This window comes from Brienomyrus brachyistius, chromosome 6, assembly GCF_023856365.1.
Source record: "Brienomyrus brachyistius isolate T26 chromosome 6, BBRACH_0.4, whole genome shotgun sequence".
Lineage (NCBI taxonomy): Eukaryota > Metazoa > Chordata > Actinopteri > Osteoglossiformes > Mormyridae > Brienomyrus > Brienomyrus brachyistius.
Window position 1 is genome coordinate 5,156,750 of NC_064538.1, and position 27,336 is coordinate 5,184,085.

A 27,336-nucleotide genomic window follows, 5' to 3' on the forward strand; every position below is an offset into this window, starting at 1 on the left:
CATCAAATATTCTCTTGTATTACATATTACTTTACTTTTTACAACCATTTTATTATACCTTAATATCTTTTAAAAAACAAAAAAAAAACAATGCATTTCATTGACTGATGAAACCAGGCTCGACGTGCGTCTTGCTCATGCAAGATGAAAACTGAGAAAATACTATTCTTATTCTCCTTCTTTTCGTGGGAGTTACTGGCGGTTGGCAACCAGTGCAGAAAATATAGTTTAATTTCATTGTACAATTAAACACACTCCCCCCCCCCGGCCACACTGTACTTCTGTTCCTGGGGGGGGAGGAAAAACCCGGAACCGGAAACTCCACTCGCAGGTAAGCCAGCCGTGTTCGGTTGTCCTCGGCACTTTCCGTGGCCTCCGATTTCCACACAGTGAATGACAGTGCCGGACTCCGCCGGACGGAGCATAAAGGCTTCCCTCGTCGGTGGTTTCCGCCACAGGAGCGATGATGTTCCGAGGTCTTGGTTTGTGAAGCTGATATATCGGACTGATATGTCAACCTTGACTCGTATCCCAGGTATGGACGTTTTTAATATGCTAGCACTGCTGTTAATGGAGCGGGATGTTTGTCCCGCATTGCGGCCTGCGCTAGCAGCCAAAGCGGGGCTCGCATCCACCGTGGCAGCGGCCAACGGCCCCCGTCCTTACGCTTGAAATACACAACCCACCAACTGGCTTTATGAGCAACTTTAATCGTTACAATAATTAATATGTGCTGGCATTTTCGTGAGGTTATCTTAATATATAGGCGCTATGTCTTAAACAAGGCGATTAAGTCAGTTGGTGGCTAATTAACTGGCCCACAATATATCAGTCTCAGCCAGGGTGAATATTTCACCTTGCTAACAGCTAATTCTACAGCTAGGTCCATCAAAAACTCGTACTCTGGGCGACAGCGGCGTATAAATGTCAGCTAAATACTTTCGAGTTGCTTTTTTGTGTACTTGAAGCGTAAGGGGACGTAGCCCCGTGGCTAGCTGGTTGCTAACTTGCTGGTGGGCTCTGTTGTTTACGTTTTGACATCACTCTCGTTGATAGTAAACGAGGTCAGCTTGGGCTCCGGGGACTGAATCGCGGCGCAGTCTGGCCTCCCCGAAGCCCGGAGGTATCGCTTTTCACGGGCCACTTCTGAGTTGTTGTCGCTAAATGTCACCAGCAGTAAGGAGCCCAGCCTTGTTTTCCTGGGTAGGTTGGAATAGCTAGTAGGTCAGTGTGAATTCAGGAAGCACCGCTGGGTTCACACTCTGACATATATCTTCTAACTTTGGCTTTCGGTGACCAGTGGCGTCTGAGGGCGAAATTGGCCTGGGAGGGAAGCTGCTTCTTTGGGAGACGACCTGTGTTAATTGTTTGTGTGGTCAGCCCGATTAATAGCCTCAGTTATTTGGACATCTGCCGTGGTCGTATGCATGATTCACTCCGACAGCTGTTACACCCACATAAACTGCGTTATTGTTGTGTGGACCAGATAGGTATTTACGCAGAAGGAATTATACATGTTACTGGTTTACTTTAGTATATACATAAATGTTTTATGGGATATCTCAGATACTTATTTTGTATTATTAAGAGTTCGTCCTTGCTGCTCATTTCTGTACTGCAACATTAGACGCAAGTTAATAGTTTAGTTTACTTGACATTGTCCAGCAGTGTCTATTGGCCAGTGCAGAAATTGTTTTGCTCGTGTGACTCATTCTTTTGCTTAGTTGGCGTCCGGTTTATAGCATTCATTTAATCAATATTAAATACTGGACTCTGCATTCATTTCTGCATTTTGCCTCACAGCTGTCATTCATTGGCTTTTATGTCGTGGTTCCAGTCCCTTCCCAGCCAAGCAGTTGCTAATCTGATTAAAAAATTGTACCACTTGCTTCTAAAATTTACCTGTATAGTGCATGTGCCGATTGCTGCGGAAAAACATTACATCGCTTAATTCTCTGCGGAAATGTTCAATAACCAAATTTAGTAACAAATTGAAAACATGCAGTGGGCCATATAAACAGGGCCGGATCCGATTGTCCCCCTACGTTAATTAATCTGGCGAATCAATCCTCTTATATAATTAATGTCGATAATTTATCCAGCTAATTAAGAAATCCGGCTTTGTGAAACATGCCCCATTCGGGAATGCAGTTCACGCCTTGATTAGCGGATTTTTGACGTCATATCTCTCTCTTATTTACGCTATGGGGCCCCATAAACAAGCCCTGCCCCTGACCATCCTCATAAATATATCTGGCCTCTGATGGCCACCTCAATCAAAATGTTCAACCTGGCACATCTCCATATAAATTTACCTCTCTCAGTTTGAAAACTTTGCTAAGACGAAATCCTTACGGGCCACACTACGTAAAATGGCTGCTCATTTTATTATTAGTATTATAGCTATGTATTATAGCTTTGGATCTGGTGCTGTTAATTTTGAAGATTGATATGGTTTAAATATCGACCAAGACTGACACAACCAACAGACTGACATCTTGATTTTTTTAATCAGTATCGGTCACTACCGATGCATTAACTGATAAATCGTTCACATGCATATCGCCCTGTGCTGAGAACAAAACTGGGCGGTGATTGTGACACTATTTTCTACAATGACACCACCATAAGGCCTGGTTCATACTTACTGCGGACTTACTGCAGACTTTTTGAAATACATAAGCTGCTTGAACTTACCTGTCTCTCTCTGATAAATTTATTGTAAAACACTGTTTCTCAAACCTGTCCTCGGGGGGACTCCCCAGATGGTCCACATTTTGGTTCTCTCCCATCTCGCAGGAAATTGGGAGAGAGCAGAAAATATGGACCTTCAGGGGCTCCCCTGAGGACTGGTTTGAGAAACAGTGTTGTAAAGCAAGCCAGCTTGCTTTTTTGTTAATACTAAGTATTTAACACTTGTGTAGCACCCTGGCAAGTAACCTTCCTGTATATGAAATGACGGACATTTCAGGGAGGCTTGCAGCCTTATTTCACAATTACCTCCACACATTACATTTAAACTGGAAGCTGACTGAATGGTGATGATGAAGACATTTTAACTTCTGATGTATTTAATACAGAGAATGTCGAAGGCATTCCTGCATCTAATTAAATTATTGAAACACACAGACTTTACTGTTACTCAGGCTGCTGGAGAAGAGACGTTGAAACTGTCTGTCCTGGAAACGTGTTCCAGAAAATATAAAGCGAATCAGAATCTTTTTATTTGGCAAGTACAAGGAATTTGTTTTGTTGCAGGCAGTGGCATGAAATATACAAGTAAGCATACAATCAGGACAAAAAAAAACAAACGTAAAGTATAATAAAACAGGAATAAAAAATGTGTAGTTTATAAATAATATAAACATAAATACAAATAATTGTAAACCTAATAAAGGTCAGATGAGAAAAAGAGTAAAATTCGTTCAGTGGGTGACTAAATAAGGAAAAGTTCCCTAAGTGCTAGTGTGTATCTCGTGGCTCTTTAGGAGGGCAATAGCCTGGGGAAAGATGGTCATTAGTCCTTATATTCAGTGCTCTTACCAAGCTTTCAGCAAGAAGGGAGGCACTGGGAGAGGAGGTGACCAGGGTGTGAGTGGCCAGACATTTTTTTTCCCCCCGACTTCTGTTCCTCATCCATGATGAGTACAGGACATAAATAGGGAGGAGCTGACAGCCAATGGTCTTCTCTGTACATCACACAATTCGCTGATCTTGATGCAGAACCAAACCAGACAGTGATGGAGGATGTAATTGGTTCTGTTACGGCCATGTAGCTATGAGCCAGCATAGTCTGTGACAGCTTTAGCTTCTTCAGCTGACACAAGAAGTTCAGGTGCAGTGGGACCTTCTTAATTATGCATGTGATGTTTTTGTCTCATTTGAAGGCTTGTTGGGTGGTGGTGCCTAGAAAGTGAAGGGGGGCTGGGGTTCTGCAAATCGGTGATCATTTCCACAGATTGTGTGTGTTCATGAAACCAGTTGGTTTCTTTTTGATAGCTCGACTCCTTTCTGATGAGTCCAATTGGAGTGGTGCTATCTGCAAACTTCAGGAGTTTTGTGTGAGTTACTGTGTGAAGTACAGCTGTTAATTTGCAAGGAGTAAAGCAGGGGAGAGAGAGAATACATCCTTGTGGAGAACCTGTGATGAGGAAGAAAGGATTTGAAATGTGATTGCTGATCTTCATAACCTGTTTCCGGCTGGTCAGGATGTTGTGGATTCATTGGCATAGATATGGTTGGACACTGATTCTTGAGGTTTCCGGACTGTAGGCCAGGGTTGATAGTATTAAAGGAAGAGTTGAATTTCACAAACAGAATTTAGGCGCCGTAGTCATTCAGGCAGTAATTTTTTTAGGGGCTTGATTAATGATTAGGGATATAAAGTGAGCAGGTACTGTGTGCTCGTTCACACCCTGATTGAAGAGGTCAGCAAAGATGGAGACCAATGTATCAGCACAGTACCTGAGTGTAGCAGATAAGGAGGCCAGCTGTCTTTCTGGTCCTTTTTCCTGAAGATGTTTCTCACTTTCTGATCAGTGACGATGGGACTGGAAGGTGGGGTCAGAGGAGTCTTTGAAGAGAGATCTGGTAGTGGGGCAGGGGGAGGCAGTCAATGTGTCACAGGATGACTGTGTTGGGGCAAGGGGAGGGTGGTCATGTCATGCTTCACAAATCTTGAATAAAACATGTTGAGCTGGTTTGGCAGTGAAAGGTCTGCTTTAAATGATTGTTGGTTTTGGATTGTAGTTGGTGATGGGTCTGATTACCTTCTAGATTAGAAGAAAAATGATCCTCTGATTTGTCACTGTATTGGTGTTTGGCAGCTTTTACTGCCTTGTTGAAGGTATGTTTGACCTTTTATGTTTGCCACCTGGTCACCCATCCTCAGTAGAGCTTAGCTTCCCTACTTCAGCAGAAAATCAAGGTTTGTTGGTGTTGCACCTGTCAGTGGTCTTTGTTGGAATAGTGTATAGTCATGGTGAAGATGAAGATCGTCACAAATACCTGCACAATGTGAAGAAGGTTTCAGCTAGTCAACTAATGGATGTTTCACATGTGGGTAGTTAATGGCTGGATTTTCCTGTTTTGCTGTTCATTCTTCCACTTAGAACAGGCTGCCAGATCATCAGATTATCGACTGGGGTAGCTGGACTATTACAAAACCAAAATTGGTCATTTAACTTCATTTTAAATGGGTGTATTTTTTAAAAAGAAAATTTAGACGTGGAGCCACTGCCCCTGATTCTAAAGAAAGCTCTGTGCTTTGTTTCAGGTCATTGTCGGAACGAGTAGAAGCAGAGCAGTGCCATGTACTCAGAGTGGAGGTCGTTGCACCTGGCGCTCCAGAGTGACCAGGGGCACCTAAGCGTCCTTCATACGTATCCCCCAACGGTGGGCCGCGAAGTGGCCAATACTGTGGTGCGCCCCCTTGGGGCGACCCTCAGCACCCCTGGATCGGAAAGCATCCTCAAAACCGACAAAGAGGTATGTTGTTATGGTCAAGAAACTTATTTTTACGTTTCCTTTCAACTAAACCTCAGTTCTAATGTCTCTTCCTGTCTGGGTGCAACTGATTTAAATGCATAGATGGAAGAAGCCTCTTTTACAGCCTCACAAGACACTAATCTATTACTTAATTTCTTGCGTACTTATCCATTGACTCTTTGGCAGGAGCAGCTGTATTAATTAGCATGTGTTAGCACATTGGCCATCTGCATTCTTATTGCTGGAGCACTAACATCTCTTGGGTCTTGTTGTCCTTATTATATTTTCCGGTGTTTCTTTAGCCAGAATGATCTTCCTTACCTCACAGTTACTATTTATAGTCTGGAGTAATTTAACGTTAGTAAGGAAAAATAACAAAATATAAGTAAAACAAAATAACTTTCATTCACTTCCCAAACTTTCTTAGGAGATCTGTTTTACTTTATTTGGGTGCATTAGCTACTGAGCGTGTATTTGTCAAGACTATACAAGTCCACATTGCAAGTTTGAGTAACTTCTCCAGTGCAGTCAATGCCATCTAGCCTCTTTGATCATGGGCTACAAGATCAACAATTTTTTGAGGCTTGAGGACTGTGTGTCGGAGATGGTGCTGAGCAACACTGGGACATCTCAGTGATCCTACTGTCTTCCCTCCATTTCATCCGTTGCACGATGGACTTCCAGTACAACGCCAGCTCATCCGACCTACAGGAGTTCCCTGACAAACTCCTCCATTGTAGTGTGCATCAGCAGTGGAACTGAGTCAGAGGCTTTTGTCTTGTGGTGAAGGGATAACAACCTGCAGCTCAGCATCAGTGAGTCAATGGAGTCAGCGGTGGAGTTCCCGCATGCCAAGGAGAGTCAGAGACCAGTTACCGTCTGGGAGGGAGTGACTGGACTGGGCGAATAACAAAGAATGCTCAGAACAGACTCTACTTTCTGGGGATGGTCAGGTCTTCAGATATGCTGAGCAAAAATTTTTTTTTTTTGTGAAAATTTTTTTCACTAGTGTATAGTAACCAGTGTACTTCAGTCGACTGTAGTGAGCTGTGGAAGTCCGATAAGCTCAGGTGATCTAGAAAAGTCAAATCCACGTCAGGACTGCCCTTGGACCCTCTGGAGGGAGTTGCAGAAAAGATGATGATGATGACGACAAAATCAACATTATAAACGGTTCTACCCATACCTCACCTTTTAGTCCCCAGCATTTCACCCCAGTGTGCTAAGTCGCAATATTGGGGATCCTTTTTGCCTGCCTCCTTCAGACAAAATGGCACCTCCTCCTGACATTATAGAAATGAATGACACCATACATAACTGCACGTGACTCCGTACAACCCTGCTAGTTGATGTTTACTTTTCTAAGGATATCTTGCATTTTTGCACAACCTTGCTTACACTGTGTGTCGTCTTCAGACTTTCTGTATGTACCTTTGTACTACTGTATGTACCTTTGCTGTTGTGTGCAAACCGATTTTTTATTTTTTATTTTTTCCCCACTTGGGATCAAAGTATATCAGTCTTTCTTTTCCTCCTAGGTCAAATGGACAATGGAAGTGCTCTGCTATGGCCTGTCACTACCTCTGGAGGGAGACACCGTCAAGCTGTGTGTGGATGTCTACACAGAGTGGATGATGGCGCTGGTAGACCCTCGGAACTCCATCCCTCAGCCCATCATTAATGAACCCAACCTCTATGTTCAGACCATTCTGAAACACCTCCACAATCTCTTTCTCCCTAGGTACTGTGGAGTTCCTGGTAGCCTCGCTTCCGCTCTTCTCTGTCCCAAGACGGCCCTTAACGCTCTCTCCGTCTCTCCCATGTGGCAGGCAGGAGCCGAGCAGCCCCATTCACTTCCGCCTGTGTCAGCAGGTGCTTTCGGCAGTGCAGATGCTGGCTAAGCAGTCCAGCAGCATGGTCCGGGAGACCTGGGAGGTTCTGCTACTCTTCCTGCTAAGGATCTGTGACACCTTGTTGGCCCCACCCACCGTTGCTGGTTGGTCCCGGCAAAGCTTCCATATGCTCTTCTAAGTGTTTAGTTACTGCTTAAGCCTGCGTGTAGCCTACTATTGATGTAGTGTTTGTTCAGGGATTCCTGAAAAAGTGTTATGTAGCGAGAGTTGGGGATGGTAAGTAGTTCATCATGATATGCTTTATAAAAGCTTGAGCATTTTTTGTTTTGGGTTCCATAACTTGCTGAATTCCCTTGTGGTATTCAGCTGGTTCAAGAGCAAAAACATTAGCATAAAACTGCCTTGAGCCTGATTATTAAATTTTTCTTTTAGCAAGAGTCAAGGATTTGTGATAGGCTGGAAAGGGTATCATCAGACAACAAGATGACGTTTAATATTTTTGTGAAACTTCAATAACAAACCCAATGTTTTGGGTCAAGTGGAGCAGGGTACTAAAATGTGATCTCTAGGTCAGCAGACCTGTTCTGTCAGCTGTGGAAAAACTTAATGCAGCTAATTGTATCCTGGAAGCACTCTTAATAATAAAAAATAATAATAAAAAAAATACTTCAAAAACATTTAGCTGTTTAGGTGCACTGGTGTCTCCAGAATGTGTCTGCGTGTGCTTGCTTCCTGTGATGGACTTGGATAGACATCAGGCTCACCACAGCCATGCACGGGGTAGGCATTTATGGCTAAAAGGAAGTCATGCTGAGTACTCATTGTCCACTTTTCCATTACTCTGCGGCGAGACTCCTCCAGAACCATCTCTGCTGTGTTTAGGTCAGGTGGCCAGGTCATGTGATGTGACACTCTTATTTTCCTTTGTAGGCAAGCTGGCAGTGTTTTGACTGGTACCGTATGTGTATTTAGTCAGTATACTATATCCATGTTCTTCAGGTGGGATAGCAGAAAACTTAGCGGGGAAGCTAATCGGCGTGCTGTTCGAGGTGTGGTTACTGGCTTCCGCCCGCTGCTTTCCGACACCGCCCTACTGGAAGACGGCCCGTGAGATGCTGGCCAACTGGAGACACCATCCTCCAGTGGTGGAGCAGTGGAACAAGGTCATATGTGCCCTTACCTCCAGGTAAACACTGGTTGGCCCATGCCACCTGTTGACCACTTTGACAGCAGGGGAGTAGGTTCCGGAATTTGATATGATAGAACATAAGGCCACTGAAGGAAAGCTTTTGAGATCAGATCAGAACAAAGAAAAAATTTACACGCAAGGCAGTGGGTGCGATATGAATTCCATTGATTTGTCTCACGAAGAAAGTGAAGCTTTGTTTATTCAAATCAATAATTTGTTTTCAGTATCTGGTTATTCATGATATTTTATGTTTTTTTTTTTTTCTTGGCAGTTACCAAATGTTGGTGCTGTAGCTGTTCAGAATGAGCATTTTCTTTAATGGGTTTTGTTTTTTGCGCCCATGTTGCTCATCTCCGTCTTGGTATGAGGAGTTTTAGCGACACTTGTCTGTGTTCCCTGGTGCCCCCCACCCTTTCCCCCCAGGTTGCTCCGGTTCACCTATGGGCCTTCGTTCCCTCCGTTCAAAGTTCCAGAAGACGATGCCAGCAAGATTCCCACCGAGATGGATGACGACTGCGTGGCTCAGACCTGGCTGCGCTTCCTGCACATGCTCAGGTGAGGGTGCCGCAGCTATGGGGCTTGTTCTCAGTGCCCTGAAATCTTTGTAGTCTCAAGCTGCGTAATGCCGCATAATTTGTGATTGATGGTTATCAAACTTGCAGTTGAAATCAGTTCTGTTTCTGGATTTCTAACTGGAGCAGTTTAATTACTGTGCTTAACTGTGCTAGGTCAGGGCGGTTCCCCCGGAGTTCAGGTTCCCCCGGAGTTCAGGTTCCCCCGGAGTTCAGGTTCCCCCGGAGTTCAGGTTCCCCCGGAGTTCAGGTTCCCCCAGCATGCAGCCTCACTGTCTTCCCTGAATGGTGTTCTCTAGTAACCCAGTGGACCTGAGCAACCCTGCCATCATCAGCACCACGCCCAAGTTCCAGGAGCAGTTTCTCAACGTCAGTGGGGTCCCCCAGGAGATCGTCCAGCACCCTTGCCTCAAACAGCTGCCACAGATCTTCTTCCGTGCCATGAGGGGAATCAGCTTCCTTGTGGATGCTTTCCTCGGTAAGCAGGGACCTGGTCCATGAATTGGGCAGTTGGAGGCGTACGGTTCTCCTTGGGACAGCATGTGGTTCAGTGGGCTAAGCCGCTGTGCGTATGATCGGAAGGTCGCAGGTTCGAGTTTTGGCTTTTGCAGAATTTTCACATGTCCGTGGGCTGTTGAGCAAGGCCCTTAACCAGCAGCTACATGGACGCCTCTGTAGGTGGCTTCCCTTCTCTGCAAAACTTGCTCTCACCTACATACATACCTGTCTGTGTGTCATGGAGAGCAAGAGAGTGTCGGCAGGAAGATAATTTCCCCACGGGGATCAATAAAGTGTCATTATTATATTATATAAGGGTAATTCTTTCTGGAAAAAGAAGTTGACCACCCTCATTCTGTTTGGTGTTGCAAATGTCACTTTACTCTCCGCTGTAGGTGTTGCGGCCTCAAAGTCAGAGACCTGTGACCATCTGCCATCTTATGGTACTTATTCGAACGCAAATGAAATCGTCTAACGAATCGGGGCTGTGGTGTTTTTGCAGGATGTGGCTGATTTTCCAATGATGAAAACGGGTCACAAAGAGCAGGAATATGTTGCATTTGTCTGGCATCCATGAATAGGATATTCTGGGGCTCCTTAGTAACATTACCGGCTAAAGTGAGATTACTGTATGATTTTGCGTTTGTGTTAAGAAGCAGACAAATGCTTCATCTTCCTGTCGTCGAGTGACTGCTTGCTGTGGCCTGATGTGCAATCTGTGGTCTGGAACATGGCCTGAACCATTTAGCCAGATCTTTTTCACATGGTGTCCTTCCACATTCTTGCTCTGACTTTCAGCAGGTAGTTTAGACTCTGCACAAATGGAAATAACTTTGACTTCCTGGCTGTTACTTTGGTTTCCTGTGTCAGGTGTATGATGTGTCGGTTTTTGTGTGTGTAAGAAGAGTGTATGTGCCAGGACATCATAGGTTCAATTATTTATAGGTTTATTATTTATTTCTTAACTAAAAATTGGATGTGCATTTCTGAGTTTTTTTTTTTTGCAGACACCTTGTCATCCTCTCTTTCTCCTTCAGGGGTTACAGTGAGTAGGACCTTTGTACGCACCAGGCTGCCCTCTTTAGGTACATTTAAGCTTGTGTGAGTCCAATCAGCAAAGTCACATTTTAATGCTAATGTGGATGTTAAGTCCATAAGTTCAGTGATTTTTATTTTGATTGAAATTAGGAGTGTTAATACAGAATATGGAAAATCATAAAAAAAAAATTCAGTTCAGTAGCATGACTGTTAATGTTGTTAAATTTGGAAGAAAAGCATTCAGACCGTTGTTAGGAAGGAAGCCGACAGAGCAGCTGCTGAAATGAGCATTTTAAATGCTCAAACCTCTGCTGCTCTAACCCTCAGAGCATCACTCCCCTGCCACATTTCAGCCTTGTGTTTTGGCTTTTATGGGGCAGCCTTACAGCCTGTTACGTTGGCCGGGTATGAATCCGCCAGTGAGCCCCTAGACAAACACAGGCGTGCATCCGGTCCCAGCATGCCTGGAGCGGTCTGGATGCTTCAGACTGTTTAATGTGTAAATGGGTACACTGATTTCTGTCTTTCCTAGGTTTCGTGACATCTAGGAACAATTTTCGAGAGAGGCTACCCTATGGTATTCAGCACTGCATGAGGGTTGGACCTGGGTTTTCAATTGATTGGCAGAAGCTGATCATGTGGTCCTAGCGGCGCATGTTAAATCAGTGTTTGCATTCGCAGCGGAATGTCAAAGACTTCACGTTTCTAAAATGTTATGCTTTCAGGAGCACAAGGCCACATTGGTCCTGTAGTCTGTGAGTGGCGTTTGCTTGATTTGTGATTCGCTTGCTGTGCACTCGGTGCCTTTTCGAGACCGCTTTTGTATCCCAGAAAGGAAGTAAAATGCACTCAACCACTAGAAATCTTTAGCAGCCGTGCTTACATGTCAGAGCTGCATGGTGAGAGGTAAGTCGCTGTGATCCTCTGCAGCAGGAAGTGGCTTTGGTGAAGGGTCCGTGAACAGGTGCGCCAAGAGGGCTTGCTGTTTCTTTACTGAATGATCTAGGACATAGCGAATCAGGAACTCTTGGGTTTCTGTGATTTTATGGTCATGGGAGACTAAATTAGCAGCCAGATCATTTGACAGTGGTGAATGGCACCCTGTTCAGAGGGACTTCTGCAAATTGTGATTTTGCTCTTTGGTTAAAGGGTCTTCACCAGTTAGCTTTGTAATGGATTTTCAGGGTGTATATTTGAATGCACTAATGCAGCTTCCTCCATTAACCATCTTCATCTCTTCCCTAGGTATCTCTCGGCCGAGATCGGACAGTGCTCCGCCCACACCTGTGAACCGGCTGAGCATGCCGCCGCCCCCCAGTGCCATAAACACCACACCCCCACACAGCCGTCGGCACCGGACCACAATAGTCAATAAGACGACCAGCAAAGCTTCCACGGTGAGCCACACGCATGGCGAGTACCACATCCCCCTGGCAGTGATAGTTATATGTTAACAACAGACTACAATATCTATAATCAGAGGTTCAAAAAGTACAAATCCAGACCTAGACTGTATCAATTGTCCAGTTGAGTTCTCTGTGACTCGATACTGAATCGATTGGCTGAAACCAAATCTTATCCTGGATTTGTACTTCCTGAACCTGAATTTTCCACCTCTACAGTGGGTTCCACTTCTTGACTTTGTCTCCAACAGCATGTCCTGAGCTTCTTTTTAGACATTTTTAGAGAGAGCAGCAGTGACTTCCACATCTAAACTTAAGAGGAACTTTCATGAAGTTGTCAGATTTCGTAGAGTTGTGTTGACATTTAGTCTCAGTTGCATGCTTGCAGTGTTTGTTCAGCTGTTTCCCTGTAACCTGTTCTGCATCTGCCAGCTGCAGTGTAACTGTTGGCATGTTTAATCTCCTCCCCAGGGAACTACTGCCCACCCGCCCAAAGTGTCTCACCCGACCACCTCCTCGTCCCCTCTGTCCAGTCCCAACCAAACGAACGCAGAGCCTCGCCCTCTGCCGGCCCCCTCCAGACCAAAGGTCAACAGCATCCTCAACCTTTTTGGCCAGTGGCTTTTTGATGCCTCGCTAGTGCACTGTAAACTCCATGATGGCTTCAACAGGGACAACACCATGACTGGTAAGGTTGGCTTTTGGTCTGTGATGGCCTGCCATTCACCTTCTGTCTTTTTTTTCTTTTGTTCTTTCAGTGTTTTGTTTGCTCTGTGCCTCTTTCCTCTTCTGTTTTTCCCCAAGTTCGTACCTGAAAGATTAAGCGCTCCATCTGCCGTGGCCTACGTATGAGTTCCATCTGAACGCTTCAGCTCAGAGGCCTCCCAAAACCTCGGCTTTCATGCTAACCTGATCTACTATAAATATGCTCTACAAATATTCTCCAAGCCCCTGCTGGATGTACTGCTGCACCAGGGCCCAAGACCCCACCTCTTCAACTCCAAGCAGCCTGCTCTTCTTGAACTCTTTAAACTTAGTTGACTTTTTCCAATATAAAAAGGTTTCCAGCTTGAAAATGAACTTTTTAAATAATGAGCAGTACTTTTGTCGGGGCAATAACGGAGACATGATTATGACAATAAGGAAAACAAGGTATATTTCCCTATCACTTTTCCCTGGTGATTGCCAGACAAAAATTGGTGAATTGCCAAGTGGGTCAGTTGAAACGGATAGGATGGAGTCAGTAGTGAATTGAATCCAATCAGCTGCTAGCATGATTTTACTCTCTCGTTTCACACACTACGTGCTGTTGAAATTGAACCCAGTCTCCATGCATACGGACGTGACTAATCCCTCCTTGGGTCTTAGCTGCCTCTAGGGGGCCTCTTTCCTGATGTTTTCATCAAGACCTTCCCTTCTTCAGTGTCAAGGTGCTGGCTTCACCTTGGGTACCCATTGCTGCTGACCGGTGCCTCGTTGCTGTGTTTAACATGCCTCTGAGCTGAAGAGTCCTGTGTGTGTTCAGTAGCTGAAGTCTTGTCTTTAAATCCAGCGTGTGTTTCCCCGTCGCCCCTTTCTGTTCCTTCGTCCTGTTCTGCATGCTGGATGTCTGTGTTCTGGCTGGTATCTGACTGCTACTCTGCTGTGTTTAAGTCTCTGCCTGATAGCAGGCTCTCTAAAGTTACCAACATTTATTCTCTGGAAAAAAAAAAAAAAGTTTATATATCAGATGTCTGAAAATTTACCAACTGCCCCCCATTTTGCAACCTTGATGAAGTACAAGCATTACGTTTTGGACTTTTGGCTTTTAATTGAAAAGGCATATATATATATATATTTTTTCAGAGAACAACCGAAGGTTTCATTTTTAATGAAGTTGTACAACATAAACCAAGAGAGGCTGCTTTTCAGAAATAAAAATTGGTTTTTACCATCTTAATATTTTATAATACTGCTGTCCTTTGATTTGTTTCTACTTTTTATTTCTATTATCTTGCAGCATCTTTTATCCAAATTCTTCTTTCTTATAAATCTTGTAAGTAGGAGCATTAGCTTCTCTTAAATTGCAGTCAGTATTTTAGTATTTTCTTTTCCCCTCCATTGCCACCGTTGTTGCTTTGTTACATTGCCGCCATTTCATTCTCGCTGTTTGCACTGCATCCTGGGGATGTGGACCTGCCCCTGTCCTTCCTGTGTTGCTGGCCAGTACCAACCCCGTCTTTGTTAATCTGATACGTCCCATGGACATTTTGTCATCACTCCATTTGTCCTGGGATTTTTACACTTACTTGCCATTGTTTTTTATCCTCCTCCCCCCCACAAATTGAGCCTTTGCGTTTTTGCTCTGAGTTGATCTTAATTTGGCCTGTTGATTTGGTTGTTTTTGTCTGTTTGTTGGTATTATTTTTGAATGGATCTTATGCATGATCTTGATGTCTGTCTTTTGGAACTTGCCGGTGACATCCGTTTGACGACAGATTCCCGAGTGGCAGGTTTTTGCAGTTGCTCCTCTTTCACATCTGAACTGCCTGCTGTAACGTGACGACCCTTGGGAGTGTTTTAAACTCTCCAGTGTCCTCTCTGGTTTCTTCGTTGACATAGACAAAAATATATATATATATACAGGCACCTCTCAAGCCACAGGAGCTTCAAAGCGTTTTAAAAACCACTGGATGGAGAAATCTGTTTGTCAAACCAGCGCCTTGCTTACCGTAAAGGTCACGTTAATTATCGCTTGCTGGAACTGCTCATGTTGGCCTAGCCAGTGCCCCTCATTGTGTCAGCATTTGGCGAATGTTCTGTGCGAGAGGATACTGCAGTCTGAGCTTGGTGGAGGCCAGGTCCATTCAGGCCTCCTCTCTCTCTCTCTCTCTCTCTCCCCATCTCTGCTCTCAGCCCTGGCCACTCAAGCTGGCTTGGAGTTCCGCAGAAAGGGGTCCCAGATATCCACTGACACCATGGTGTCCAACCCCATGTTCGACACTAATGAGTTCCCCGAAAACTACGAGTCCGGCAGGGCCGAGGCCTGTGGGACGGTGTGTAGGATCTTCTGCAGCAAGCGAACCGGGGAGGAGATATTGCCTGTCTATCTCTCTAGGTAAGTGTGGTATTGAAATATGTAGGAGTTCTTTTGGTTTTTAGGCTGTAGTCTCATCTTAGTCTTCTGTGACATGCACACACATGCAGAGAGTGAAACTTGGGGTCTGCCATTTATCCAGCACCCGAGAAGCTATTTTCAGGGTTAAGGGCTCAGCCGTGATACGATCACTCTGCTGGCCGTGGGATTTAAATGTGTGAGCTTCTGATCAAAAGGTCAAATTCCTAACCTGCAGAGCCTTGTGCTCATGTTCCCTTCTGAATTGCCTGTAATATTTAAACATGGTTAGCCTGGTGGCCATCTGGTAGACCTGCAGTATTGGTATATCTTGCACCTCGTAATGCTCTGGCCATAAACACTCACTGCCCTCCTGTAATCTCCACCATTATAGTTTCTGGTAGCCACTGGAAGAGCCTGTTGTCCCTGCATTCACAATATTTCTCATAGTGTCTGCCTTCTCCCATAGGTTTTATATGGTTCTGGTCCAGGGTCTGCAGATCTCAGACTTCATCTGTAGACCTGTGTTGGCCAGCATCATCTTGAACTCCACGTCGCTTTTTTGCTCTGACCTAAAGGGCGTTAACGTCGTGGTTCCCTACTTTATCTCCGCCCTGGAAACCATTCTGCCGGACAGGTCTGTGATTTGCCCCCTGCCATCGTGTTGCTGTTAACAGAAATTCAAAATGTTGGGTGAAATGCCTTGTGATTGTTAGATGGTCAGTATATCATTAGCCGCTGATATTTACTCTGGAATGGTCAGAATTTCTGTACATTGTCTTTTTTTTTTTTTTTTTTTTTTTAATAAGTAAATGAGCACATTCAAATGGCGGCTGATCATTCTTCTTCTGTTCTCCAGGGAGCTTTCCAAGTTCAAATCCTATGTCAACCCCACCGACCTGAGAAGGGCTTCCATCAGCATCCTGCTTTCAATGCTTTCTCTTCCTCACCACTTTGGGAATATAAAGTCTGAGGTCAGAATAACCAGCCCCCCCCTTCTGTCCAGGCCTGTGCCTGGTTCACCATAATTGATTCCTGTGGTTTCTGTGGATGACACTGTTTTGTAGGATTCTTATAGGTGCTGCAGTTTCCATATGCAATTCATAGACAGATTAATTGCCATGTTTTCCCATAGTCTGTGATTCTATGTATGTATGCATGTATGTGGCAAATATCCAGGGCATAGTTCAGCCTTGTACCTTGTGCTACCCGGGATTGGCTGCAGGCCCCCATAACTCTGACTTCGGATGTCCGGTTGCAAGATGGATGTTTGGTCCCTTAATGTCTGCCGTGTAGAACTGGATGACAGTTGGGCCATTTCCTTCTCTGCAGGTTCTTCTGGAGGGCAAGTTCAGCAACGATGACAACTCGGTATCCGACAAAGCTCAGACCTTCCTGTCCCTGAGGTTGCGGCTGGTGAACATCCTGATCGGGGCCCTGCAGACGGAGACCGACTCCATCAACACGCAGATGATCCTGGGTCGGTCCCTCTGGCTGTAACTGCTCTCTCTCTTTTGCTTACGCATGTTGAGGAAGGCCTACGTGCCAATGCTGGTCATCTCTTCTGCAGGTGCGATGCTGAACATCGTCCAGGATTCTGCCCTCCTGGAGTCGATAGGGACGCAAACTGAAATGGTAAGGGGAGTTAAATATTCCCAGCTGACTGACTGACTTTCTGCGTTTTCAATAGATTTAGGTGTCAGTCTGAAAACCTTTTCAGGCGTAAGAGTCACAACAGACTGCTCGCTTCCCGGGTGGATTTATATGGTCGATCAGTCATTAAGCAGCTCTAGACAGGTGTTCTGCACATCCCACACGTCTGCCCGTGTTGTGCCATGCAGGGAAGCGTCGAGGCTAATGGCACAATGAAGAGCCATAGCCGTAACAGCAGCAGTATCAGCACGACCAGCGGGGGCAGCTCGCAGCCCACCACGCCAGACAGCGAGCGGCCTGCTCAGGCCCTCCTCCGGGACTATGGTAAGACCCATGCGGGATCCATCCAGAGAAGCAGCCAGCAAATCACCTGTGTTTTCATGCACATTGAATGCAGGGAAATGGATGGTTTTTAGGGCCTTTTTGTCTGATGAACTCACTCTGATATCTTCCAAATATAAGTGAAGCATGATGTTTTTATTTTCTTCTTCACAGCCATCTTCTAAGCTCTGGATTAAACACCGGTTTTTCCATTACTGTGTTCTTGTCCACAGCTCTTGTATTATACGTTCCTGGTGATGCTGATGGGGGGGAATTCAGAGTTTAACTGTGACTCCTTTTTTTTTTTTTAGCTTGCATTATAAAAGTAATTAGCAGGTATAGAAAGTTCTGGATTTTAATGTAATTGTATGGACAGTGGATTTGCTTTTTATTTCAAGTTTGCAGTGAGCCTGCGGTGTTCCGCTTGAGGATGTTTTTCTATACAGTACATTTATAGTGCCAGTACCACATGAACCTTTTTAAAAATAATTTTACATTCGGGTTTCTGCTCATGTTGTGATCTTCCTGGGGGCAGATTTTGGGATTTATCAAAATAAAACCAGCTTTTTATTAATCAACTTTGCGTCAGCTAAAAGTGCTGAAGCTATGAGGCTATAAATGTCAGCGTGTTTCCATGTCTCACTAACAGCATGTGTGATGTGGCGTGTGTGTGTGTGTGTGTGTTCACTCTACTGGTGATACTGCTGAAGTCATCAGCTTGAAGCTTTAGGGCAGTGAACTATTATTACTTTTGCGGGAAAAGAAATTGCTGTGTCACAATTGTACGTCATTGTAAATTTTATTTTGTATTTCATCTTAAATGTTTCATATTAATTATAGTATATAATTTCATTATTGCCCCCCCATTTCACCACAGACAGGCTTTGAGAGAATACACTTGGAGGAGAGTGTTGTTCTCTTATTCTTCCAGCCAGTAGCAGGCGCTGTTGTAGGACAGTACCCAGTGTTGCACCAGGTTCTAGACCAGGGGCTGTTAATCTGGGGGAAGCCAAGCATTTTTAAAATAGTAGTTATTGGTTGTTTGCTGAAGAAGCCTCTTAACATTGGTCTTTTTTTTTTTTTTTGCAATGCTCTGGACCTCTCATTGGGTGGTGCTACAGCATCTATAGCAGCGCTGCAGTATGATTGGCTGACTGGTTGAGTGTGCCTGATGCTTATAGGGTGACTGCTTTGCTTGTGGTTACTAATGCTGAGTTCTCCCTCTCTGTGGTGTGCATGCGGATTTGGGGTTACATCATAGCTCTTCATACAGATACAGCCGCCGGCCTCCTGGTCCGCAGTATCCACCTGGTCACCCAGAGACTCAACAAGCAATGGAGGTCCGATATGAGCGTGTCGCTGGCTGCCCTGGAGCTCTTGGCTGGCCTGGCCAAGGTAACGCCGCGAGACTCCCACCGCTGGCCGTCGGCGGGCTGGGAACCCAGTCCTGTTACCTTTGCGTTCTTCATCTGATTGGCGGCACCTTTCAGGTGAGAGCCAGTTTGGAAACGTCGGACAAGAAGTGTGCCGTCAGCTCCGTGTGCGGCTACATCGTGTATCAGTGCAGCCGGCCCGCACCGCTGCACTCGCGGGACCTGCACTCCATGATCGTGGCGGCTTTCCAGTGCCTGTGCACCTGGCTGACAGAGCACCCTGACATGCTGGACGAAAAGGCAGGTCGCCCTTTCCTCGGGGAGTGAGGGACCGTGGCCGGCGTGAGGCCCTCCTCAGAGCCCAGGCTCAAACCCTGAAATCTGTGTTTCGCAGGACTGTCTGATAGAGGTGCTGGAGATCGTGGAGCTGGGGATTTCAGGGAGCAAGTCGAAGACCAGCGAGCAGGAGGTGCGCTACAAGGGGGACAAAGAGCACAACCCGGCCTCCATGAGGGTGAAGGACGCTGCGGAGGCCACGCTGTCCTGGTGAGGGTGCTGGGGGGGGACGCCATAACCGCAGTCACTGCCCACCGCTCTGTGTTTTTAACCTTTGAGTTTTATTTATACTTTGTTCTCAAACTATTAATCAGGAAAGTGTAATGTCACAGTTAGATTCCTCATTGTTTGCCTGAAAACATCAACCCTGAGACACAGGGTGACTGGCGGTATTATGCATTCAGGGCAAACTGGACAGATCTGGTCAAACTTGCCATGAGGCGACCGTGAGCAACAGCGCTGGCTACATTAGAATTACTGTGAATCCTAGTCGGGCTTTTGGGCATGTTCCAGGCAGAACATGGGTCTCGGGGCTGGGGTGCAACCTGGGTGGGATGCCGGTAAAAAACAATCTGGTTTATTTGTATATAATGTTGGCCTCAGATGAGCCATCTTGCAGGGTCTCTCTAACCAGACGTGTCCCTTTCTTGGCTCGTCCCCGGACAGCATCATGCAGGTGCTGGCCGCCTTCCCCTCCCTTAGTGGCCCCTCGTCCATGTGCAGTCTGCTCAACGAGGACACTTTGATCCGCTACTCCAGGCTCACCTCCACCAGCAGGGACAACTTCCGCTACTTCGTCCTGGACAACTCCGTCATACTGGCCATGCTGGAGCAGCCGCTGGGGAACGAGCAGAGTAAGTGGGGGGGGGGGGGGGCATGGTGCCTGAGAGGCGCTGACAGAGGTCAGTCCCAGAGGCCGTATAAAATGTGAGGGCATTGGTCTCGTGGCAGCTGTGTTTGGCAGGATCTTGCCGTGTGCATAGAGCCAAAGGACGACATTTTCCATTTGTTTTTTTTTTCCTTCTTAAAGACCCCTGTCCTGCTGTTACCATCCTGATCCGAGGCGTGTCAGGCAGACATGCCTGGACCATGCAGCTGTACCACCAGCCCAGAGTAGCGCGTGCCAATCAGAAGGTAAGGTAGCTCCGTGACGCCCGACGTGTTCGGCTGCGCTGCAGTGGAACTGAATGAACCTCCCATGAATAATGCATGAAGCTATATTCTGTGTGCGTCTGACTGGCTTTGTTCCTTTTATTCTGATCTCTTTGTTCCTCCTCCATTGTCGCTACACTGAGCGTATCCTTTGCATGGAGGCCTCTCTGGGCGTGGGTTTTAATGAACACTCCTTCACTCCTTCTTTTCTTTCACAGCAGGTATTTGTCCCCGAGCGGCGCCCCACCCCTAAGAACGACGTGGGCATCCGCTTCAACGTCAAACACAGAGCCTTCCCAGAGGAAGTCGATAAGATCCCTTTTGTGAAGGCAGACATGAGCATTCCGGACCTGGATGACATCGTAAGCAAGCCGGTGAGCGCTTGCTGTTCAGCCGGTTCGGCCGTTACCAGCGGGGTGGCTTTTCGCTCGGGCGCAAATGGAAAGCGAGGCATTGTAAGCACTGGAATTGAGTCATTGAAGTGATGTTGAAATCGTAAACATTTCTGGAATTTTTTGTGACGGGGTATGAATTTCCAATCTGCATTTAACACAGGAATGTGTTTATCGCAGTTGCTTGGCGATGAGGGGAAGCATCGCTAGGAGAATATTAAAATTGTTGCTTTGAAAATATGCCCTTTAATTATGTGTCTAATTACTAAGGAGGAGTTTGGTTTGTAGCAGAGTTATATGTAGGGGTGGGGCCACAGGAGCACTGACCCCAGCTGAAAGTTGATTGGCCACTGGAGTGTTACTCTCCTGTTACTCGCCCATTCAAAATATGTATATAAAATATGTAATATAAAGACACCCCCCCCCCCTTCCCCATCAGCTGGAGGTGCAGCATGAGAAGCTTAGGAACGTGATGGTCAAGCAGATGGAGTACGAGGCAGCTCTGGAGCAACACAGCGAGGAGGTGTGGAAGAGCAAGCCCTTCCCCGACCCCCAGGTGGACTGCAAGCCCCCGCCGCCCTCGCAGGAGTTCCAGACTGCTCGCCTCTTTCTCTCTCACTTCGGTTTCCTGTCCCTAGAAGCACTGAAGGTAGGGAAAGAGGCCTTCGCTTCTCAGCGTGTCGGGCCCCCCTGGCCATTCTGCATAGGCTGACCCGGCTTTTCCCGCAGGAATCGGGTAATAGCCGCCTCCCACCAAACCTGATTGCTCTGGATTCCGCCCTGCCCGGCTTCTTCCAAGACATGGAGTACCTGGACTTACTTCCCTGTCGGCCGTTTGACACGGTGTTCATTTTTTATGTGAGGGCGGGGCAGAAGACCAGCCAAGAGGTACGAACTTGCACCAACCATCCATCCTCCGTCTGCTCATCCAGGACCAGGTTGTGGGACGCTTGGACCACGACCTCAGAAGCACAAAGCAGGGAACACCTTAGATGCACACTGTGGGCAATTTACAGTGGCCAGCTGCATGTTTACAGACTGTGTCACACATGTGCAACACATACCTGCGATGAATTCACACGCTATGCAGCCTTGTGTGGTACATGTGGCTGAAATGGCCCTTCCATTTGTTTCACTATTTATGGGATGTGCATGGGATGTGCATGGTGTATTGCACTGAAAATATCAGATCTGTTATTAATAAAAACTGAAACACCATATCACTGTATCTGCGTGTACTAAACCACAAGGTTGCTTGTGTTTGTACAGCTGAATGCTTTACAGAAGCAGCATCGCTTAAGTACCTTGTTTAAGAGTACAACAGCAGGACCCTTTATGGGAATTAACTTCACCTTATGGCACTTTTCCACTGCCGCCAAGAACCGAGCTGTACTGCGAACTGACGGTTTTTCATGGCAAAATATTAAACCTATGCTGACAGTTCTGCTTAATAGCAGGGCTGAAAGCGTGACCAAACCAAGCTAGCTGTGTGACCACCATCTGCATCTGATTGGCCGAAATACATAGAGATACTGGTGTTCTGTGTCAATATGCATGGATTATTTGAAAGAAAAAAGGCATATTCTGTGCATTTTTTATTGTTAGTAGTATTGTACGTTGTGGTTTGTTAATGCATTCTCGATGACTGAACCTGAAAATTTCCACTACTTACATCTACTTAAAGTAATATATAACAGCTGAACAGAATGGATTTGTAATGCAAATTTACCCAAGCGAATGCAAATTCCAGTAGCGTTTGATGCTAACATAAGACAAAGAGTCTCACAGACTTGCTAGCAGAAATTTTGCATGCAGTAAATCATGATGTACTCCATGTGAACAGTAAATGTCTGGTTTAACATCACTGTCACTGTCCAACGCTTTTACCGAGCCGAACCTTGTGTAGTGAAAAACCAAAGCAAGCTGCGGCCGCACTGCAGTAGTCTGTCTTCGCAGCACGACTCGGGTACGGCTCGGTTCCTGTAAGCCAGTGGAAAAGCACCATTAGTACTCTAACCTACTATACCCCTGCTGCTCCATAAATATACTTTTTGTTCATCATTATGTACCTTTTTATATATATATATCCAGTATGAATTCTGCATGCACTGTTTAGGCCAGTGCTTTTGCTGTCATTTACATACCTGGCATTCTGGGATCTGCAGATCTTGAGGAACGCGGAATCCTCAGTCAACATCCAGCCACATTTCCTGGAGTTTCTGCTGTCCCTGGGTTGGCCTGTAGATGTGGGTAGTCACCCTGGGTGGACGGGGAATGTGGACACCAGCTGGTCCATCAACTCCTGCGTTGATGGAGAAGGCCAGCAGCAGGGTGAGAGAGGCCGCTCCATCCTGCTTTTGGAGGTGTTTGACCCTCTGCGCTCCACATTACCGGCCCTCTGCGCATAACGTTCACGGCTATCTGATGTGCTCCATCTTAACAGAGGAAGGATTCCCGGTAGATGACACCAGTGGATCCATGTTTAATGGCGAGAAGAAAGTCCTGTATTACGCTGATGCTCTGACTGAAATTGCATTTGTGGTTCCGACTTTGACAGATGCCTCCAGTAAGTAGTTGCCCATGGTTTCCTGATCCTGTACATTAATTCTTGTCATTTTGGTATTCAAGGTTTTCCTTTAGATTTAACTGTTTCATTATTAAGTACAGGATTTTGACATTGCTCTTAATTTGACACTGTCTTGAACTGGTGCAAGGTACACCCTGAAGGTGCATGTGTACAAGCCTGTACCTTCAGATGTCTGGCACTGTTACATCAATGATTAATGTTAAGACCTGAGTTGTGAATATTCGGACAAATTTTATGCAGGGTCTTTGTCAGGGTCTGCCATGTTCTGTTTTGTGTAAATAGTGACTTTCTGTGTATCCAGTTACGTGGATTCAGTTTAGGTGAAACGCATCTGATATGTTGCTTTGCGTGTGAATGCAGGTGACTCCTCGGAAAACGGCCACACCCCGTTGGAGACGGACTCGCAGATGGGCCTGCTGCCTGGCATTCAGTCCAACCTGACACTTGAGCTCTTCCCAAACCACTCGGAGAACCTCGGCCAGCCGCAGAGGGTAATGCTGTGCTGGTGCTGGCTGCTACCTCAGTCTTCTTGGACATCCCCAAGCCCAGCATGAAGTGGGATACTCTGAATGTTTCTCATGATACATTTTTTTTTTTTTTAATGCAATAGTTGTCTTGGTACTTGTAACTGACTCCTGAATATCAGTTTGAGAGATGAGGCTTTGGGGTGGTAGATTTGTAGACTGTTGATCACAGAGAGTCTTGAAATTAAGCCGTGATTGATCGCCGGCATACAGCAGTACAACTAACGATGGGCTTCAAAATGCAGTTTCCTCCAGTACGTAGATTTATATGTGGTGGGGTTAGGATGTTAAATTTAGATTTTTGCGTGTGTTAGATGAGCCCTACTTCGAAGACAAAGAAAATTCACTGTGGGAGGAACATACCTCCTCTGGGCCCGGAGACAAAGGTTCTGGTAGTTTGGATGGAGCGCTACGATGACATTGGTAAGAAGCCCTTTATTCTTGCTTTACATTCGTATACCACCAGTATGCAGTTCACCTTACTACACGATATGAGACATACCAACTATGAATGGAAGAGGGTTGTACACTGGTCAGCATTAACAATCACTTTATATTCATTCTCTTAAAAAACAATAGTGGATTTTGTGCTCCAGTCTATCATTTTGAAAAGTTAAATTCCTTTACTGAAGAGGGTCTGCTTTGTCAAGCAGTCAATGGTGGTGTCCTAGTAATTAATGTGATTAGTTAATGTCCTGTGGAATACCTTGCTTGGCATTTTCTGTGTGTTACCTCACCATTTATGCCACTTTCCCTCCCCTTTTTTCCCCAGAAAACTTTCCGCTTTCAGATCTTTTGTCAGAAACCAGTACGGGAGTCGAGTCGTCAAACAGTAGCACATCATACAGGTATTTAATGGTGATTCTTATATGCTTGAACACCCAGGTTTGAAGACCGCGTCTGAAAGATGATCTTGGCTGTTTCCTGGAGCATTAAATCGGTGTATAAGAACCAGTGTTTACACTGACAATCTGGGGTCCCGCTCTGCCTCGCTTGGGTCACTGTGTGGCATATTGTCATATATTATGTGTCTGGGCTGTTGATAAATGGATCATCCCGTGTTCTTTCAGTGCCATGTTACAGGCCTCGCTGCTCTTTCCACAGGCCAGTTGCTTCAGAAAAAGACGTCCCGGTGGTGTTCATTCACCCCCTGAAGACCGGATTGTTCCGCATCAAGCTGCATGGAACGACGGGCAAGTTCAGCATGGTCATTCCCCTGATGGATGGCATGGTGGTCAGCCGGAGGGCGCTAGGTGAGGATTGGCTCCAGGTGCCGAAATCACCGCCTGCTTTCTTAGCCCCACCCAACCAGTGTTTTTTTTTTTTTTTTTTTTTTCCTTGTGTGCCCCGCCCACAGGGTTTTTAGTGAGGCAGATGGTCATCAACGCGTGCCGGCGGAAGAGGCTAGAGAGTGACTCGTACAACCCACCACACGTGCGACGGAAACAGAAGATCGCCGACATCTTCAACAAATACCGCAGCAAACAGCTGGAGCCTGAGTTCTATACCTCACTCTTCCAGGATGTAGGAGGGAGGAGCTTGAATCCTTGACCCCGCCCACTAAACACCGGACTACTGCTGGGCCAGCACCAAATCCTATATATTTGTAAAACTATTTTTGTTACTTCTCTCAGTACTCGGCTATGTCATTTTAAAGGGGAAGTCCATGGTGGAGTGGTGCGTTTACCACAGAATCATAGCCACGCCAGTCTGCCAGCCGCCCCAGGCAACCCAAACCTGCTGGCACCCCAGGACAGCCCCAGGAGCTCTGGGGAGGGGGGCAGTGGGCATGCTGCTGTGTACCAGAGAGTAGAGAGAGTCTGCCAAAGAGGTTAAGTAGCAGAACGGAGGGGAGTGATGGAGCTGAATCATTTTTTCCCTGGAGAATCCGACAGTGTCCTGTAGAGCGATTTCCGCTATTTCACTGTATGTATCTGACACTGATCCGCAGTTGGCTTTTCCATGACTTATTTTATGGACAAATATTCTGTACAACAACCAAATAGTCAGATAATAGCAATCTCCTATGTTGCTTTTGTCGCTCCATCAGTTATTGCAGTAGACACGAGTAGAAGACCTGCCTTTTCGTAAAGTAAAACACAGATTAACTCCTTTACGCCTGATTTCAGCCATCAACATTCAGCAACTTTGATGTTAATAGTCTCAGGTAGTTTATCCTGCATGTTACATATGCATTTCTGTTTGGTCATGCATTTAATCTGCAAACTGATCATTGATTCCCCCCCCCCCCCCCCCATTTCATTATTGTGTAATTAAGATTTTTTATTTTTTTTTTTTATGAATTTTCTTACATCGTGGAATTCAGTACTGTCATGATCTGCTTTTAGCTTGATTTAAATCAGGACTGTCCCTGGTAGTCATGATGTTGTGTTTTGTCAACATTGACCCCTTGTGGGTGTCTATCTATTTTGCTTGTTTTATGAATAACAGAAAAAGCATTATGGCAGATTTAGCCCACCAAGTCTTCCCTCCCTTTTCGGCAGTCCTTTGGCACACAATAAGAACTGAAAGCAATATGTATTTCAGAACCATTCACAATTAAAGGTATGAGGGGTTAGACTTGTTACTCTCTTAATAGTGTCAGTGGTCTCGGACACACAAAATCTCCAGGGTGAAAGGTGAACTTATGTTGAAAGTAAGTGTGTGTGTGTGTTTGCCCTCACTGCTCTTTTAGCTCAGTGCACATTCTACTTTTCTCTTGACCCTTAATTTACACCTCCTAAGGTGTCTCAACCCCTTAGCCCACTCCAGGCCTTACAACGCATAATCGTTACACACCAAGAATGAAGGACTACTTTGCTTCTGTTGGTTGTGTCAAGTCTAATATGTACCAATAGTTTTTTTTTAAATACTTTTTTAAAAATGAAAAATAAATTGAACGATCCTGCTTGGCATATACCTACTGGATGCCTACCGTTACTAACTAATTTACTCTCTGAGCACTCCATTTAAAAATACTGTGGCATTTTTGATTAAAACAAACACTACTACTCAAAGAGAATTGGTTTCAGCAGAGACATTGTCATGTCAATGAAGATACACGTTTTAAACTTCCATCCATGTTCCAAACCGCTTATCCTTCTGGGTCGCGGGGGGTCCGGAGCCTATCCCGGAAGCTATGGGCGCGAGGCAGGGGACAACCCAGGATGGGGGGCCAGCCCATCGCAGCTTTTGGGGAAAAAAACGTTTGAAAGAGAATTCACAGAGGAATGTGAAAGGGTATACTATTAAAGCCATTATTTGCTAGAAACATAATGGTACATTGTTTAAAACAGCCCAAACTTGATTTTTGTCCTGTTCCTTTTGAACAGCTTGTGTTCTGTAAATATTGCTGGCTTTAACTTGAGGTGTATAGAGCTGGACGTCTATGTGTAAATATGAAAATGTGAAGTTTATTTCATTTCTTGGTTCCCTTTATGAGGAAAGGCACAAAATGCGTGTTTGTATTTATGCCAACAATAAGTGTCCAAAAACAAACCGTTGGATATTGAATGTAACACATGTATTGAATAAAGATTTTAAAAAGCTTCTTATCATAAAACTATAGCTTTTTATTGTATTTATTAACAGAACCCTTATAAATTAACAATGCATATATGGCTAGTATAGTTAGTCCGTTTTAAATGCAGTTCTACAGTGTATATTTTATTACGGTTATATAAGATCAGATGTTTTTCCTCTACGTAAATGCTAATGCGGTTTATTGGTACCATTCACCAGTGTGAGACGATACCACTTTTAACCAGCAGGTGGTATGTAAACGCATGAGTTCTCTCACATTTTTTTAGATGTCTGTCTTGAATTTTTTTAAGGTTTTACAATACTAAATTCTTAACGCATACG

The 27,336-nt window shown here is 45.4% G+C and overlaps 1 protein-coding gene across 14 annotated transcripts; it reads left to right on the plus strand.

Annotated features, from left to right (window-relative positions):
* Positions 1 to 355: 355 nt before the first annotated feature.
* On the plus strand, positions 356 to 27,034 carry LOC125744675 (ral GTPase-activating protein subunit beta-like). 14 transcript variants are annotated; one of them, XM_049016741.1, is made up of 34 exons: positions 356 to 535; positions 5,276 to 5,487; positions 7,026 to 7,228; positions 7,317 to 7,483; positions 8,340 to 8,526; positions 8,953 to 9,084; positions 9,401 to 9,579; positions 9,995 to 10,042; positions 10,607 to 10,684; positions 11,170 to 11,214; positions 11,883 to 12,034; positions 12,512 to 12,728; positions 14,040 to 14,075; positions 14,936 to 15,137; positions 15,604 to 15,771; positions 15,994 to 16,108; positions 16,467 to 16,614; positions 16,705 to 16,769; positions 16,976 to 17,111; positions 18,370 to 18,503; positions 18,599 to 18,781; positions 18,876 to 19,027; positions 19,484 to 19,671; positions 19,848 to 19,951; positions 20,188 to 20,343; positions 20,801 to 21,010; positions 21,091 to 21,249; positions 22,527 to 22,692; positions 22,805 to 22,927; positions 23,309 to 23,439; positions 23,787 to 23,895; positions 24,245 to 24,320; positions 24,577 to 24,725; positions 24,830 to 27,034. In XM_049016741.1, the coding sequence occupies exons 2-34, from the start codon at positions 5,311 to 5,313 to the stop codon at positions 25,021 to 25,023; spliced, it is 4,689 nt and encodes a 1,562-aa protein (XP_048872698.1). In that variant the 5' UTR covers positions 356 to 535; positions 5,276 to 5,310; the 3' UTR covers positions 25,024 to 27,034. The 14 variants fall into 14 exon arrangements, with proteins under 14 accessions (XP_048872698.1, XP_048872699.1, XP_048872700.1 ...); XM_049016742.1 differs by having other exon boundaries at positions 20,191 to 20,343; XM_049016743.1 differs by having other exon boundaries at positions 18,382 to 18,503; positions 20,191 to 20,343.
* The last annotated feature ends 302 nt before the right edge of the window (positions 27,035 to 27,336 follow it).